The 18,864-nt window shown below is 40.9% G+C and overlaps 1 protein-coding gene across 5 annotated transcripts in view; it reads left to right on the top strand.

Moving 5' to 3' along the window:
- The window catches only part of E2F4 (E2F transcription factor 4), a 167,589-nt gene that overhangs the window by 17,645 nt on the left and 131,080 nt on the right, over positions 1-18,864 (top strand). For all 5 annotated transcript variants that reach the window (XM_033941019.1, XM_033941017.1, XM_033941016.1 and 2 more), the window contains one exon: positions 15,437-15,480. In XM_033941019.1, coding sequence (XP_033796910.1) covers positions 15,437-15,480 — 44 coding nt within the window. The remainder of the gene's footprint in view (positions 1-15,436; positions 15,481-18,864) is intronic.

Here is an 18,864-nt window from a genome sequence, read left to right as displayed (position 1 = left end):
GATATCCTGAAAACCTGACCTGGCTCCGGCTCTCGAAGACCGAAATTGCCTCCCCCTGCCCTAGGGGGATAGGTTGCAGTAATTTTCGGACCCTCAAGTGATACCGCCAGTTCTCAGGAGGTCCTTCGAGCCAGAGAGTATTTCAGAACTCCATACAAAGATTTAGAGGGGCCAGACTCCCTCAGTCTTCAGGATTCCACTGTGCCACAGCTCCAAAGATGCAGTTATGATGCCAAGTCATCAGCCAAGCCTCCCCACATCGGTGGGAGGTTATCTGCCTATTTGGGGACATAGGCGGAGACCACCTCAGATTGCTGGGTGCTGGAAATTATATGGTAGGGGTACAAGCTTGTGCTCTTTCATCCCCTCCCAGACCTTTTTATAGACTCTGTAGTGGGGAAGCTAGAAAAGATTGCTAGAACCCATGGATCCCGTCCAAGAGAAAGACTCGGGTTCCGGCAGATAGTTGATAAATTTCCCTGTGCCCAGTCTTCCGGAAGCCTGCAAAGAAAAGCTTCTGTATCAGATATGGGAGTCTCGGAGCAAGCTTGTTTTCAATGACCTGGCAGTACTTGCAGGTTTTGGGGTCAATGGTTGCAACCATGGACATAGTCCCCTGGGCAAGGGTGCACTTGTGTCTGCTTTTCCTGATGGTGCCCACAGATGGATGCACTGCACCTACAGCTTCCTTGGATAGCAAAAGCTCCTCACAGTCTGGTCTGATGGTTGAATCCTTACTCTCTTACCAGAGGGTTTCCCATCAGCATCTCGTCCAGGGTGATTCTAGTGATGGAGGCCAGCCTTTACGGTTGGGGGGGGGTGGCACATTGTGAGGGTTGTCCAGTTCAGATGCTGGTCCCTTTCTCAGGGAAAGTGATTGATTAACTGCTTGGAACTTCGAGCTGTCCACCTAGCTCTCCTGGAGTTCAGGAGCGCTTTACAAAACAAAGCGGTTCAAGTTTTCTCAGATAATGCAATGGTGGTGGCCTATGTCAATTGCTATGGGGCATCTAGAGTGTCCCTCTACGCTAGAAAGCCCAAATGCTGTTTTGATGAGCGGAGGCCCATCTTCTAGTGCGCTTGGTGGTGTATGTAGCAGAAGTGGACAAAGTACAAGCGGATTTCCTCAGCTGGAAGACCCTGGATTCTGGAAAATTGTCACTGTCCTGGAAGCCTTCACCTGCATAGTGAATCTGTGGGGGTGTCAGCCACCAACAAGAAGGCGGATCGATTCTTCAGTCGAACATGAGTTAGGGAAACAAAGGTCTAGACGCCCTGGTTCAACCCTGGCCAAAGGCAGGTCTTCTACATGCCTTCCCTCTGTGGGATGACTTCTGCGCAGGATCATGGTGCACCAAGGAAGGGTGTTTCTAGTAGCGTCAGACTGGCTGGGATGCCTGTGGTATATAGACCTGTTACGTTTGCAACAAGATCAAAGTCTCAAACTTCCCTTTCATCTCTGGCTTCTCCATGCAGGGCCCAATTGCTCTTCAGGATCCTTATGGCATGGTTCTTGAGTGTGCAGTGCTAGTGCACAAAGGCTACTCAGATAGAGTGGGCTCCCCCATTCTGAGGTGTAGGAAACAGTCGACTGTAACAGCATAAGCGAAGTCCTGGAAGTGTTTCCAAACTTGGTGCGCTTAGAGGAGCCAAAGACCCAAGCTTGGCTTAGATCTTGGTGGTACTCGTCTTTCTCCAGGAAGGTCTAGAAAAGGGCCTAATGGCTCCCTGCGAGTTCAGATACCTGGGCTTTCCTACTTTGGACCAAGGATCAATAGGAATGCTCTTGTTGCTCATCCTGATTGTAGACGATTTTTGAAGGGCATGTTACAGCTCTGCCCTCCAATGTGACAGCCTTTTCCATCGTGGAATTAAGCTTTCACATTTCAAATTTTATTAAAATTTGATATAATCGCCTATCAGAAATTTCTTAAGTTCAATCAGTTTTATTAGCATTTTGTCATAGGAATACAAGCACAGACCTCATATACATAACAAAGTCTTCACAAATCGTAAGTACAGGTGGTCCATGACATATCAACAAAAACAGAACAAATAAAAATAACGTAACTCAACTAACAAGCTTATCAGCTATGTGTACAGATCTAAGAGAAACACGCAAGTATAAGAGGACATAATAACATTAGAATGTGTCACTTAAAAATTGTAAGATGGCTCATGCAGTCATATATGTCAAAAAGATGATACAGTAAGGCAAGTCATGTATTCATGATTCTGGCTCACCAGGATGGACATGGGGCAACTCAAATGCTACTTCACCGGACAGCAGTGCCCACATTTTTGTGAACTTTCAGAGTGAGTTATTACGTTCAGCAGCAACCCTTTCATAGCGGGCATACAAACAAACAGTGTTCCACCACTCGGTGTATGAAATATTAGAAAAATCTTTCCAGTTGGCTAAAATAATTCAGATTGCAATTAATAAAAGAAGTTGTACATTAAGTGATACATCTCATGCATAGAGGGATCCTGAGTGGAGTGCATAGTAGAGATCAAGCATGCATATGTGAGTGGGATATTACTACCCGCCAGGGAGGTAATATGAGACCAAATCTTGGCCCAAAAGCCCTTCAGCAAAGGGCACTCAACCTATCAGAAATTTCTAGGCAAAATACAGAAATAAAAATTATACAATGTTAAAACCACATTAACATAATTCCAAACTAACCAAACATACTGGAACATGGAGAGAAGATGGGGAGGAACTACATTCGTTATAGGATAGAAAGACAATCCAAGGTAGTAACATCTAGGTAAGAGTACAAATGAGAATTTTTTTTATAATTGGTTATGGGCGTTTAGTAAAGATTAATCTTAATCTAATTATCCAGGCACTAACAAGAATGCCCTATAAGCCTCTGGACCAAGCATCCTTGTTGGACCTTACCATCAAGATGCTGTTTCTGGAGGCAATTACGTCCGCCTGGAGAGTGTCAGAACGTCAGGCTTTATCCTGCAGAGATCCTTTTCTTGGGATTACGGATGCTAGGTTGCATAGGGAGAGGCATGGCCAGTAGGAAAAAGGAGGTATTGATGCTCCTGTATAAGACTTTGGTGAGACCTCATTTAGAATATTGTGAACAATTCTGGAGGCTGCACCTTCAAAAAGATATAAAAAGGATGGAGTCGGTCCAGAGGAAGGCTACGAAAATGATATGGGAACAGACTTAAAGATCTCAGTCTTTGGAGGAAAGGCGGGAGAGGGGAGATATGATAGATATTTAACTCTGCAATGAGGGCATAGGATGAAATTAAGAGGTGATAGGCTCCGGAGTAATCTAAGGAAATACTTTTTTACAGAAAGGGTGGTAGATGCATGGAACAGTCTCCCAGAAGAGGTGGTAGAGACAGAGACTGTCTGAGTTCAAAAGGGCCTGGGATAGACACGTGGGATCTCTCGGAGAGAGTAAGAGATGTTTACTGCGGATGGGCAGACTGGATAGTTTGTTTGGCCTTTATCTGCCGTCATGTTTCTGTGACCTTGTACACAATTCCATCTTTCTTGCCCAGTGATTTCCAGCTTCCACATCAACCAGGAAGTAAGCCTACACACCCTCTGGTTCGAGAAAAGATGTTAGGGTGCAGTACCTAGAAGCTATGAATGAATATCGATTGTCAGATCATCTGTTTGTGTTGGCTGGAGAGCCCATAAAGGTCTAGCATCAAAAGCAACACTTTCAAAGTGGATCCATATGGCCATTTTTTCCACCTATATCAGAAGTGGAAAACGTCCACCTATATCTGTGAAGGCACATTCCATGTGATGTGTTGCTTCCTCATGGGCGGAATCCTCTGCAGTTTCCCCAGAAGAGATCTGTAGAATTGCCTCTTGATCTTCTCTGCATACATTCACAAAGTTTTACAGAGTGAATGTGGTGGCTAAACAGGATTCCACATTTGGATCTTCGATTCTGGCGGCAGGCTCATCTGTTTCACCCTAAGCTTGAGAGACTGCTCTGTTATATCCCATAGGTTCAGGTGTCTGTCGTACTAGAAGGAAAGATTAAGTTTTTACCTCAATAATCTTCTTTCTAGTAGACATGCACTCTGTTCCTGAAGCCCGCCCTGTCAGTGGTGAATTTGCCTGCTTCTTGCCTCAATAAGACCTGATAATTCAGACATCTTGTTTCTTCGATCCAGCCTTGACAAGAATAGAGGCAGTAGCTACCATGTTATGTTATCCAGGGGGTATGTATACATATCTTCCACACTCATATGTTTCTCAGGGAGAGTCCCCGTAACTCTTCCTCTTCTGTTTCCTCTTCAAAGCTGGCCGTCTGCTTTGTTACACACTGAGAAGTTGAAGGACTGTTCAGATGTAAGCGAGGAAGAGCAAAAAAGTATGCAAATGAAGCTCCCTAAAAGAGTTCTCATGAGGAATAGTGTATGTCTACTAGAAAGAAGAGTATCAAGGTAAGAACCTAAGCGTTCCATATCATATGTATTCTTGTATTTGCTTAAACATTCATATTAACTGATGTGGTTAAAAAAAACCTTAAACTATCAGCCAGGCCCACACATGAAAAACTTAAAATACTGTCTTCTGTAGCTCACTGATCTTCATCTTCTTGTATGTTCATAATCTGGAAAAGAAAAACAAGCTTTCCTGATTTATTGGGTCTCAAATGATTTCTCATTTTGAAATGAATGAGTCCAAAGGAAGAGAATATTCTTTCTATGTCAGCTACTGCTGTTAAAAGTGAAATCATTACTTCAACAGTCTGTAAATCTAAGTGCCAAATAAATATGTTGTCAAAGTTGCTGATACATGAGGACGAGGTATTCAAAGGAATTTTAGGCCTACACGCTAAATTAAATAACGTTAAATAATATTTTTAAGAACACAAAACAACGCATTAATTCTTGAAAGTACAAAATTCTTTATTTTTTTTTTTTTTTACCAGAAAAACTCAAATTTATTTTAAAACAGTCTACAGAAATTGTAGGGATGAAATGATATCTTAATAAATGTTTTACAACAAATGTAGTTATGTCTGTTACATCCATATGTGTAAACTGTAAATTAAAAACAGTCCAGAAGACAATACGTTTGATGCTTTCAATTTCTAGACAATCTATCAATTCCAGCTTCTACACAAAAGTATAAATACATTAAAACAAAATATTGAAAACCATTTTATTGGGCACAAAGTTTGCCTTCAGTGAGAAGAGTTCACTCAATATGTTGTAGAATAATTGTTGTGAAACTGGAATGGAATCAATTCTTCACTCAAGTTAGATATCATCAATATCTTCATCATCATCCCCAAGAAGAGGCGGTCGGAGCGTACGCGAGTCCGGCTGCCTCTCCTTGTTGGCGAGCTGAGCGGACCGTCGGGATCGACCCCCCGCACCCCCTAGGTACGCCTCTGCAAGTCTTGCCTTGCCCGGATTTGCCGCTCTCTTCCGGTGTTACTCCCCCCCCCCACCCGACTCTCCTCTCGCCGCCCTGCCATCTGCCGTACGCCTCTTCTGATCGCCCCCCTCCCTGCTCGCACCCCCACCCCGACGTCCGATTCCTCCCCCAGCCTCCCCTTACCTTTGCGACGCGTTACATGGACTGCCAGCTCGCCTGCCTGCAAGCACGTGTGTGCGCTGTGACGAGAAACTTGTGCGCTGCGATGTAATATTTTGTGCGCCAGCGCACGCCAGCGCAGCTTAGCGGGAACACTGCTGGAGACTGTGCTTGTCCCATTCGCAATTTAATTCTGTCATTGTGCCAGTTTTGTTTTTAAGTGCTCACTCATTTCCTTCCAAATTTCAACAGCATCAGCAATAAAACAGCTATTTGTTCTATATTTTGTTTAGAGCTTCAGAAATGGGTTTCAGAATTCTCAGCATATCTTCAATATTTCTCTTAAGCCCAGTGTTGAGGATTTTGGCCATAACAATGCCATCTGTTTTCACTCATTTTTTTTTCACAAACTGTCATCAGAACAGGCCAGTTCTTGATATACTTTTCATATCAGTCCACTACAGAGTTCCATCTAACATGTTATGGAAGTGTTAGCTTGGTCCACCCATTCTTTTCAGAGCTGCTGCTGCTGCAAAATGATAGGGAAGTATTTAGCAATTTCAGTCTTTATTTCTGGGACACTGAAGTCTTTGGCTAGATGGTGCAGCAAATGAGCACCGCAACATATGTTATTAGCTTGGTATTCTCGTCATGCTCTTACAAATTTCTTCATTATCTTGGATACATTTGCAGCATTGTATGTGACTAAATTGTATAGTAGACACTGGAATTTTTGTTCACGTTTTATTATAGCTTTTGCTGTTATTTCCTGTAAGTATTCAGCTGTAAGTCATTTCCTGAACTATCAATTTTTTCTACAAGAAAGACTGCTACTGTTACACAAGCACATACAATAGGATCATTGTAGACATTACTCCACCCATCAAGATTTAGGCTGATAACTTTACCCTCTAGACCTGTTGAACATTGCTCCATTTCTGTGTCATACACTTTATCCAGCAGTTTCCCTGCAACATCTGCTCTGCTGGGTGGACTCTATCCTGATATCAATGACTGAACCATATTAATGAAGTGTGGGTTTTCAATCAGATTGAAAGAAGAGTTTGTCACACTAACTGGAAAGTGTTTTTATTGATCATCTCTTTTTCTAATCTGCTGGTTTTTATCACAAACTTATCTATGGTGGTTTCTGGATGGTCAGATTTTTTTTTATTTCTTTTGGTGATATACTGTGGCTATGTGATATATATATCAGTGTTCTTCAACTGCCGGTCCGCAAAAATTTCTTGCCGGTCCGTGAAGGATTTGGGTCTTCAAAAACTGCATACTAGGCAGGAAGAGAGACTGCGGTGCTGGTGTCAGCTGACTTGCAACTTCCTGTTGCCGTCACGTATGCCGGGACTGCTGCCTTCGCCGGGTCTCCTGCCGCATATGTCTCCACACCTCCAGACCAGCAGCGGTAGCTCTGTGTGCTTTTAACTTTGGCACACAGCTGCCCTTAAGCAGTAGTTTAGCCGCGGTTTCATGAGGCAGCCTCGGGGCCTTTGCTAGGCTGGCCCGCTTCAATGATGCAATGTAGGCCGGCCTACCTGTTGGGAAGGGGGTCAGATGAGAAATAAGGAGAGAGGGACAAAGATGCTAGATCTGGTGTAGGAAAGATAAAAATGAGAGCAAAATGAATCATGTAAAAAGGAGAGAGGGGGCACAGGCTGGATGGAAAGGGGAGAGGGGCATAGAAAGAAGGTAGATACCATATGGAAGGGGGAGATGCTGGATTGAAAAGACAGAGGGCAGAAGCTGGATGGAAGAGTGAAAAGACGATGAAAGCAGAAATCAGAGACGACAAAAGGTAGAAAAATAATTTTATTTCTATCTTGAGATTAGAATATATCAGATTTGAAATATCCTGCTAGAGCTGGTGTTTGACATAACTGGGAGCTCTCTCTGACCAGGGAGCAGTTGCACTAGTTGCTCTCCCCTAACACTATTCCTGTCATGTGTGACTGCGGTATTCTGTTAGCATGATATTTCTGTGTACCATTCTGTCATAATTTCTTGATAGAAGATGGGATATATGTGAAGGGGAGGGGAGACGGGTTTTGTTGATCCTTCCTCTGTATTATTTGTATTTATAAAATGACAATTATACAGAATATTGTTTCTTTTTATAGTTTAATAAAATACGTTCAATATAAAATCATTACTATTTGAGGCTTGTATGTATAGGATCAGTTGGTTTGTGGGACCAAGCTCGCGGGGATGGGGTGGAGATGGGTTTTTAAATTTCAGTCTTAGTAGTTTGCCGGTCCACAAAATAATTCTTTTATTTCCGCCGGTCCATAGGTATAAAAAAGGTTGAAGAACACTGATGTATATGATGTGACTGAAATATTATCCTGGACAGATAACGCTGAAACTGTAGAACAGGAGGATAGTGATCTCGAAGATGGCCATGAAGTTTATTTTACAGTCTTATATTATTTAGATTTTAATTCTTAACATTGAGAATTATATAGATTCATTTTAACTGTAAGTATTAATTTTTAAGACCTGTTTTTTAAATATTACATGTATGATTCAAGGTAATTAATTGGGTTTTATACTATCTTATTGCTTTTTATTAATTAAATTATGGATTTTTATTATTGGTTATGCTGTATATTGCTCTATACGTACTGTCATTCAGTTTATCCTTAATTCCTCTTCATCTTTACCATAATTTAATTCAGGATGAATATAATATACCAATCATTGTTAGTAATAGGAAATTCTTTTGCAGAAAAACTGTGAAACACAGGAATTTGAATGTGTTAAGATCCTTAGCCTCTGAGAACTGCCTGTCTAAGTCTTTAATTGATACTCTTACTCCTGTTCCATCTTTTTATTGCAATGCTCGATCAATATGTAATAAACAACAGATTATTCATGATCTAATTGGGTCTTCTATTCATTACGGAAACATGGATACCTGAAGGAGATACATTTACCCAGCAAGAACTGCTTCCCTAGGGATGTAAAGGGCTTTTTACTTCAAGAGTAGGGAAGCGAGGTGGCTTGGCTACTATTTTTCATTCTTTTTTAGATGTTAATTTAATAGAGAAAGAGAATAGTCCTAATTTAGAATATATGATTTTATTTATAAAGGATGAATTACAATCTTATCCTCTAGGTGTAGTATTATTTTATCGGCCCCCTGGAGCTTGGAATAAATCTGTAGATCTTCTTTTAGATAGTATATTAAAGCTTCACTGAAATTTCAGAAGTAGCCGTTTATGCGGAACCTTGTCGAACACCTTCTGTATATCTGGATTTTCAGAAGGCGTTTGACAAGGTTATGCATAAACGACTACTTCGGAAAATTGCGAGCCATGGAATCAAGGGTGGATTAAAAACTGGCTGCAGAATAGGAAACAGAGAGTGGGGGTAATACTCGGACTGGAAGAGAGTCACCAGTGGGGTGCCGCAGGGCTCGGTGCTTGGACCCGTGCTCTTTAACATCTTTATAAACGATCTGGACATAGGTACGATGAGCGAGGTGATTAAATTTGCGGATGACACAAAGTTATTCAGAGTAGTGAAGACGGCAGGGGGATTGCAAAGATCTACAACGTGACATAACCAGGCTCGAGGAATGGGCATCGACATGGCAGATGAGGTTCAACGTGGATAAGTGTAAAGTGATGCATGTCGGTAACAAAAATCTCATGCACAATTACAGGATGTCCAGGGCGGTACTTGGAGAGACCTCCCAGGAAAGGGACTTGGGAGTTCTGATCGACAAGTCGATGAAGCCGTCCACGCAATGTGCGGCGGCGGCAAAAAGGACAAACGGAATGATAGGAATGATAAAGAAGGGGATCACGAACAGATCAGAGAAGGTTATCATGCCGCTGTACCGAGCCATGGTGCGCCCTCACCTGGAGTACTGCGTCCAGCACTGGTCACCGTACATGAAGAAGGACACGGTACTACTCGAAAGGGTCCAGAGAAGAGCAACTAAGATGGTTAAAGGGTTGGAGGAGCCTCTTCTCCCTCGAACAGAGGAGATTGAGAGGGGATATGATGAAACATTCAAGGTACTGAAGGGGATAGACTTAGTAGATAAGGACAGGTTGTCCACCCTCTGCAAGGTAGGGAGAACAAGAGGGCACTCTCTAAAGTTGAAAGGGGATAGATTCTGTACAAACGTAAGGAAGTTCTTCTTCACCCAGAGAGTGGTAGAAAGCTGGAATGTTCTTCTGGAGGCTGTTATAGGGGAAAACACCCTCCAGGGATTCAAGGCAAAGTTAGACAAGTTCCTGCTGAACAAGAACATGCACTGGTAGGGCTAGTCTCGGTTAGGGTGCTGGTCTTTGACCAGAGGGCTGCTGCGTGAGCGGACTGCTGGGCATGATGGACCACTGGTCTGATCCAGCAGCGGCAATTCTTATGTTCTTAGTAGGTAGATAATACCAGTGATGTGATTAATTTATATCTTTTAAAAAATTCTTTAAATTTTAATTTCTCGCCAGTTACTACTCATATTCGTGGTCATGCCTTAGATATTATTTGTTATATGGACTCTGATTATTTAAGATCATCAATTTTGGAAATTGAATGGTCTAAGCAACCATGGACAGATCATTTCTTAGGCTGCTTTAGAACTCCTGTCTTCATGTCTAAAATTTGTAATGAGAATCATATAGTTATTATAGTATAGAATTTCCAAATTAGCTAGCCTCCTCATTAGTCTTGTCCCCTCCTCTTTCTTATAGGTAAACCTTTAGACATTAAATATTTTCATGGAATAAATTAGTAACTTAGCTTTTTTTGCTTGAGTCCTGTTTAAGTGCTCAAGCAAAAAAAAAGCTAAGCTATTAATTAATTAATTAATTAATTAATTTATTTATTTATTCCATGAAAATATTTAGGGGTCCTTTTATCAAGCTGCGGTAGGGGTTTAACGCGTGGAATATCATGCGTTAAACCGCCTGCCATGCTAGCCACTAACGCCTTCATTGAGCAGGCGTTAGTTTTTTAGCCGGCCGCGGGGGTTAGCGTGTAATGAAATGTCCGTGCTAACCCCGCTAGCGCGGCTTGATAAAAGGACCCCTTAATGTCTAAAAGTTTACCTAGAAGAAAAAGTAGGGGACAAGACCAATGAGGAGGCTAGCTACGTTGGAAATTCTGTACTATAACAGATTTATTCTGTACAGAAGTAGCCGCTGAGGTCTTATCCCATAGTATTTAAATGAAATGAAATGATTGAGACGATGAATGTCTGTTAAAGTGAAGACGAAATATTCACTATGAGATATTGAGGTATATCGGAAGATGTTTCTCAACTTCTTTCATATATAAATAAATGAGGATATCTATACTGATGAATAAAATTTGTAATGAGCCATTAAAATAATTAATTTGGTTTGCCATAGAAAGAGTGGAATCCAAAATAAAGCCTAGAATTCTAGATGAGTATTCAATCTTTAGAGTCACTGGAACGTAATCTTATAGAAGAAGGTAAATTGTAAGTAATAGGACGAAACCATAACAATTTGGTTTTAGTGGCATTCAACTTCATACGCATAAAGGAGGCCCAATCTTGAAGTCTAGATATGCAAGAATTAATATCTGCTGTTAAATTTAACAATGATGATAAGAGAGGCGGAGCAAACCTAAGATGGCGTCTTGAAGTTACCACGAAGACGCCGTCACCAGGAAAAACCTTTTCTTTAACTTTACCTGATGGTAAAAAGAAAATCTAAGACCTGGGTGTTCCCGGAGGTACCTGTTTCTTTTACCAGGCCGATGGACACCTTTGTGGAGCACGGTTCCCGAGTCGAGCGACCGGAGGGATCTTCGGCTGGAGGTGGCTCGCGAGCTGAAGCGAGTGGATCCTCTTTTGAAGGCACCAGCTTATCTCCAGAGGAGCAGAGCCCACCAAGTCACCCAGGAGCTATGAGGAGATTTCGGAGGTTAGATCGGCCCTGGGTAGTTCCTCTCTGCCTCAACAGAGCGGGTCTCCTGACCCTGTGCAGGGGCAGGAGGATAATTCAACAAGTCGGGTGAAGGAAATGGAGCAAACCCGTGAAGAGGAACTGGTTCGTGTTTCTTCGATTGTTGCAGCTTAAGGTACTTTGTCTATTATGGGTCCTAGAATGGAGAGTGCTTCCTTTCAAAGACCTAAGGTCATCAATATGGAGACAATTTAGGAGGCAATTTCCAGTCTATAACTTTCTCTGGGTAATCAAATTCAACAGTTATCTACTTCTTGCATGACAATGCTCTCTGAGCACACAGAAATTAAGAACAAATTATCTACTTTGGAGAATAAAACGGCACATTGAAACTAGATTGAACAATTTGGAACAGCAAGCTTTAAATTGGATTAAAGATAGTGGGAATTGAAATGTTGGAGAATGTAACTAAAAGATGTAATCTTAGGATTATAAATTTCCCAAAAGTTTTTTCTATCTTAGCACAAGATATGTTTAAGCAATATTTGAATGAGATTTTGAAAGTACCAGAGGCTTCATACCCACCCCTCTTTAAAATATATTATTTGCCTGGGAGAATAAAATCTCAAGTTGCTAATCAGCAGAATTTGTCTGCTGATAGCCTTGATTTAACTAATTTCCTAGAGAGTTCTGATAGTGAAGCCCAAGTTCCGGCTACTCTCTTGGTACAGTTTGCCATTGATTCCGATAGGGAATGGTTACTTAAACTGTTCTTTAAAAATAGAGATATTTATTTTATGTCATATAAAGTAAGAATGTATCCTGATGTATCTAAACCTACCCAGAAAAGAAGAAAGCAATTTCTTCTTTTGAGACCCCAGGTATTACGGTTAGGAGCAACCTTCGTTTTACGATATCCATGTAAATGTGTAATGGTATATAAAGGTAATAGATATGTATTTTATGAGCCGCAGCAATTATCTAAATTTATTTCCACACAGTCTATACCTGCTTCATGAGAGTTGTACTCCAGTTAATCTGCTCAATTGGAATTGCTCGGGGACTATCAAGTGCCATCTTTATTTTCCTAATGTTGTTTTTGATGGTAAAAGTTTATTCAGTCATCTTATAGGTCCGTCCCTCTCATTGTGGACTAATGAACTTTGGAATGTATCATTTTACTTGTAATTATTATGCAGGAATGTTTTGATTTTTTATATTTAGCTATATTTCTGTTTCCATGGTATTTTTCCTTTTGACATGTTTTATTGTTATATAATGAAAATACAATAAAAAATTAAAGTATACAAAAAAAAAATTTCAACAATGATGGATCCACTTCAAGTAAGATAAAAATGTCATCAGCTTATATAAAAATTGATTCTGAAACAGATAATTTCAAATATTTCAATGTCTTCATGTATATATTAAATAATATGGATGACAATGGAGATCCTTGAAGTACTTCACAAACAGGAGACCATGGTAAAGAAAATTTATTCTTTGTATATACTTGATAAGATCGTAGTTTTAAGAAACCACTAAAACAGTTCAAAACTCCTTGATCAAATCCAATGTCAGTCAAAAGTTGTATAAGAATATCATGATCTACGACATTGAAGGCTGCCGAAAGATCAAACTGCAACAAGACAGCACAATGGCCATGGACCAGAAAATGTTGAACCTTCGCAACTAATGAATTAAGGAGAGTTTTGGTGCTATAATTCGGACAGAAACCAAACAGAAATGGAAGAAGCATTGAAAATTTGTCTAAATATTCTGATAGTTGTTTTGAAACAATAGATTTTAAAATCTTTGTTAACAATGGTATGTTTGCAACCGGGCGGTAACAGAGCTATTGCTGGATCTAATTCAGAGTTTTTTTAAAAAATGGGTTAAGTATAATTTGTCCCATATTTGATGTAAAGAAGCCACTGGTAAGAATATAGTTGATCAGCATTGTAAGCCAGGTAGTAATATAGGAAGGAATATTACAGAAAAGATATGAAGGAACCTGATCTAGTAAACATTTTTTCTGACCAAATTTAACACAGAATTGCTTAAGTTGATGTTCTGTTATTATATCAAAAGTATGCCAGTATGTATCAGCTGGTATCTCATCAGAGAATTTATCATTACAAAGTATATTAAAAGGTATTGAAACATTGGAAAATGAGGACCTTATTTTCAAAATTTTGTCACTGAAGAAAGTAGCTAAGTCTTCTATAGAAGGTTTCATAGATTGACCTATCTGTTCTGATGATGATGTTATCAATTTTCATAATGAAAATAAAGCCTTACTTTGATTTTTAGCTGTATTGATTTTATTACCATAATATATTTTTCTTGCTTTAATAATCTCAAAAATATATTCCTTTATCTTCTTTCTCCAATTTATCTTATCTATTTCCGCATTACTTTTCTTCCACTTTCTTTCTAACTTTCTACACATTTGCTTAAGTTGACAATGATTCTGAGAATACCAAGGGACTTTTTTCTTAGGCGAGATCTCCTTTGTTTTAATAGGGGCTAATGACTCAAATATAGATTCAGATTTTTTTGTCCAGATTTCTTCAAGTTCGTAAGGGGAATTAGGCAAGTTTTGTTTTAACTGTAGCCAAAAGGTATTAGGGTTGATATTACTTCATATTGTGATTTGCCTGGCAAGGAGTGTGGGGTTGGGTGCAGAGCCTGGGAGGGAAGGGGGCTGGGTTCAGAGACTGGCAGGGAGGGGGGTTGAGTGCAGAGCATAGAAAACTAGAAGAGTGCTTGAACCTTAAATCTCTCCTCATTTGTTAATGACAGTGATGATGGCTCTTAATACTGCTGTTGATTTTACATGATTGGAATATTATTCTGCTATATTTTATTAAATATATTAGTACACCATTTGGTTCAAAATATTTTTTCTTTTTTTCCTCCTTATGGTCTGGTGTGTCTTGTACTGTATTTTTCACACTATATTTATCCTGCAATGACGTCTCCCTAGATGTTTTATGGTACCTCTGACCTTTTCTATGTTGTGCTTCCTGGATATTAAGTTTGGTAAATTTGGGAAGGTTTAGGGGCTTGGGTGTTGGGGATGATTACTTAGAAGATTTCATTAGTTTAGAATCATTATTTTGGTATTGGACCCCCTTGTCAGAATGATTATTTTTCAATTTATGTGATTTGTGCTGTTGATTGTTGACTTGGGCTTTACAAGGGGGGGAGGGTTTTTGGGGATTGATTTCTATGTTATCTGTTGTGACTGTACTTTAAAGAGCCTTTGTACTGTTGCTTGACAGTTTTTCTTTGCTAATTAATAAAAATAGATTTTACATAAAAATATCTGATTTAGAGCTTTAAAAAAAATCAATTTTTAAAAAATCATTAATTTTTATCAACCCTTAATAGGAAACAAATTGGTGTGCACTTGGAAATTCTTTTTAATCACCTATCGGGGCTATTTCTTTATCCTGCCACATTTTTTTGCTCTGATTGCTTTTCTTCATACCGGGCCCAGATGGTCTAAGTGATGCTCTAAGCAAAGCCCAAATATGGTGCCCCTTGGCCCTTCCATTGCTTAACTGTAAAGACAATAAGACTCAATAAGTGCTGAATTGTTGTACGAAACAATACATCTATATATATTTATAATGATTAGAGATAGATGTTGCAGATGGCAGTGAAAGAGTTAGTGTCATGATAGCTGGGGAGGTGGGAACTCCTGTGGTGACCTCCTTCCCCTTGGTCCCCTAAGCATGTACTTATTTTGCTTAATGGTTAATCCAGGGCTGCTTCATATAATTTTTTTTCTGATTTCAGCTTTGGAAATGATGCAGTATTGATTGTAGCCATTGTTGCTACCTATTTGTATTGTGTGCACAGGCCTTCTATGACTTATAGATGTGAGCAAGATCTGTATATTTAAATCTTGAGAGGACTAGAAGGGGCTTGGATAGGAATTTATAGGCAGAAGGCACATTGTGTGTACCAGAAAGTTCTCCTTAACCTCAGAAACGTTAGCATATGTAACACATGAGGACATCTGCAGATGCTTCAAAGGTAAGAATGTGAAGGTGAAAGGGAAGGGAGGCTATTCTGTTTGGTCAGCCTAACGAAAGGATACCAGCTCCTTAGGGAGAACAAGGAACTCAGTGTCCAGGTGTTAATTAAATTTTCTCTTGTGCTAGAAAGTAGAGAATGACAAGGGGACAAATTTTTCCCCCATCCATGCAGGAATCAATTTCCCCATCCCTGCAAGTTTTGTCACTGTCCTTGCCCTATTCCTGTAAATTCATCCTTAACTGCACAGACCTTGAACACTTATGATTTTAAAGTGTTTGAGGCTTGTGCAGATGAGGACAGAGCTTGCAGGACTGGTGCAGGGACAGGAAAACAATTTGCCAGGATGGAAAATGAGTTCCTGCGGGGATGGAGAAAAATTTGGCCCAGCATAGTAGGATGCATTGGCACCTATTCTGATTAGAAGGTATTCAATTTCAAAAACAAAGGATTCTATATGAAAGCTGTTACTTCCTCTTAGTTGCGAATCTGCAGAAGGGTATCTCTTTAAGACTCTTAGCTGCTCCCTTTCTGCAATGGAGAACAGCTCCCTCTTCAGCTTTTCCTTTTGCAAGTAAACTCAGAAAGTGTGTTTTGATCTGCTCTACTTCTTTTTTATTATTTTCGGTGGTTTTTGCCGTTGACCTTTGGACTTTTCTATGTGGCTTCAATATTCAGAGGTCCCCTTCTTGAGCTTACTCCACTGAGGAAAGGATGCAGTCCCACATGGATGGACTGCTGCTCCCAGGCCAATCTCTCTGAGTACCTGCAGAGCCAGCCTGCTTTGTGTTCCTTCAGGAGCTCAGGGGGCAGACTGTGAAATTTCTTCCCCCAGCGTGTTGCAAGGACTTTGGGGGTGGAAATCCATGATCAAGGTTTGTCTGACTGGCAGCCGGAAGATATCCTTCAGTCGACTTATGCTGGACTACTATCTGCTGGACTACTCTCTGAGGTAGAAATCCTTTCTCTGCAGACAGGTTGATTCAAAGAGCTGACAAGCATCAGAAGTCACAGTGAGTATTCCCATTATTCCCTATGGGGAAAATCGGGGGTCTAAAAATCTCAGTTTTGAGGGTTGCTGAGGTCAGGGTTAAGTTCCCCCTCCTCCAAAACCCCTAAATTTCTATTTTTTATTTTTCTGCTTAGCTTCAATGGGTGATTTTTAGCACAAATTTTCTGGTGTCGGCCATCTTGGATTTTTAGCAATTTTTTTTTATTTTTAAGTTCTTTTTCTGCCTCAGACCCCCTTGTTTTGTTATGGATGCCCCAGGTCAGACTAGCCCCAATTCTTGCATTTATTGCAAAGATGTGTCGGCTGAGGAGTGACTGTGTTCCACGAGAGAAGGGGATGGGAGCTTTGGACAGCCTCTATTTGATCTTCCAAGGGTTTGGAATCCCGAAAAGCCCAGAAACATAGAAATTGACGGCAGAAAAGGGCCATAGCCCATCGAGTCTGCCCATACCAATGACCCACTCCCTGATTCTTACTCTCCTAGAGATCCCACATGAATATCCCATTTTCTCTTGAAATCTAACACGCTGCTGGCCTCAATCACCCGCTGAGGCAGCTCGTTCCAATGATCGACCACCCTTTCGGTGAAGAAGTACTTCCTAGCATCACCCCGAAATTTCCCTCCCCTGATTTTCAGCGAGTGTCCTCTGGTTACCGAGGGCCCTGTAAGACTGAAGATATCATCTTTCACCTCTATACGCCCAGTAATATACTTAAAGGTCTCAATCATGTCCCCTCTCTCTCTTCGCTCCTCCAGCGAGTACATCCGCAGTTTTTTTAACCTTTCTCCATACGTGAGATCCCTGAGCCCCAAGACCATCCTGGTAGCCATTCGCTGAACCAACTCAATTCTCAACACATCTTTTCGGTAGTGTGGTCTCCAGAATTGAACACAATACTCGAGATGAGGTCTCACCATGGATCTGTACAGTGGCATTATGACTTCAGGTTTTCTGCTGACAAAACCCCTACGGATACAGCCCATCATTTGTCTTGCCTTGGACGAAGCCTTCTCTACTTGATTGGCAGTCTTCATATCGTCGCTAATGATCACTCCTAAATCACGTTCCACCGTGGTCCTGGACAAGGTTTCACCATTTAGTGTGTAAGTTCTGTGTGGATTTTTTTTGCCTAGGTACATTACTTTACATCTTTTAGCATTGAAGCCTAGCTGCCAAGTTGATGACCACTGTTCAAGCTGTCTTAGGTCCTGCGTCATAAAGCCAGGCACACTGCTTTTGCCAACTATGTTGCATAGTTTGGCATCGTCGGCAAACAGTGATACTTTTCCTCTAAGTCCTTGGGTCAAATCTCCTATGAATAAATTGAATAGAATCGGCCCTAAGACGGAGCCTTGAGCTACTCCACTCATCACTGCTGACGTTTTCGAGGGGGTACCGTTTACCATCACCCTTTGAAGCCTACTATCTAGCCAATCCCTTACCCATGTAGTGAATGTATCCCCTAATCCCATCGATTTTAGTTTGTTCAACAGCCTGTGGTGTGGGACGCTATCAAAAGCTTTGCTGAAGTCCAAATATATCACGTCAAGGGACTCACCGGCATCCAGATGACTGGTCACCCAATCAAAGAAGTCAATCAGATTAGATTGGCAGGACCTTCCCCTGGTAAATCCGTGTTGATGTGGATCACGTAAATTTTCTTCGTCTAGAATTTTGTCAAGTTCCTGTTTGATCAGTGTTTCCATGAGTTTGCACACTATGGATGTAAGACTCACCGGTCTGTAATTTCCTGTCTCTGTTCTGCAGCCCTTTTTGTGGAGTGGAATTACGTTAGCTGTTTTCCAGTCTAGGGGTACTTTTCCCGTGCACATGGAAAGATTGAAGAGTACGGATAGTGGTTCAGCCAGAACTTCACTCAGCTCTCTGAGTACCCTGGGGTATAGATTGTCTGGCCCCATGGCTTTGTCTACTTTGAGTCTTGAAAGTTCGTGGTAGACGCTACTAGGTGTAAACTCGTAATCACAAAACAGGTCATTTTGGCTGTCTCTTATTTGTAGTTGTGGACCATCTCCCGGTGCTTCACAGGTGAATACTGAGCAGAATTATTCGTTTAGCAGTTCTGCCTTGGTAGTATCAGATTCTGCGTAGTTTCCATCTGATTGCCTAAGGCGTTCTATTCCATTTTTGTTTCTCTTCCTGTCGCTAATGTACCTAAAGAAGGATTTGTCCCCTTTTTTAATGTTCCGTGCTAGATCTTCCTCTGTTTGAAGTTTGGCTTCCCTGACTGCCTTTTTGACAGCCTTAGATCTGGCCAGATAGTCTTCTTTTGCCTCCCTTTTCCCAAGATGTTTGTAGGTGATAGACTAGTCTGTGAGGAAGAGGTCCCGCTCAGAGACCACAAGTAATGAA

This window comes from Geotrypetes seraphini, chromosome 4, assembly GCF_902459505.1.
Source record: "Geotrypetes seraphini chromosome 4, aGeoSer1.1, whole genome shotgun sequence".
NCBI classification, from domain to species: Eukaryota; Metazoa; Chordata; class Amphibia; order Gymnophiona; family Dermophiidae; genus Geotrypetes; species Geotrypetes seraphini.
The sequence above is the reverse complement of the archived record's forward strand: the minus strand, read 5'-3'. Positions and strand labels throughout refer to the sequence as shown.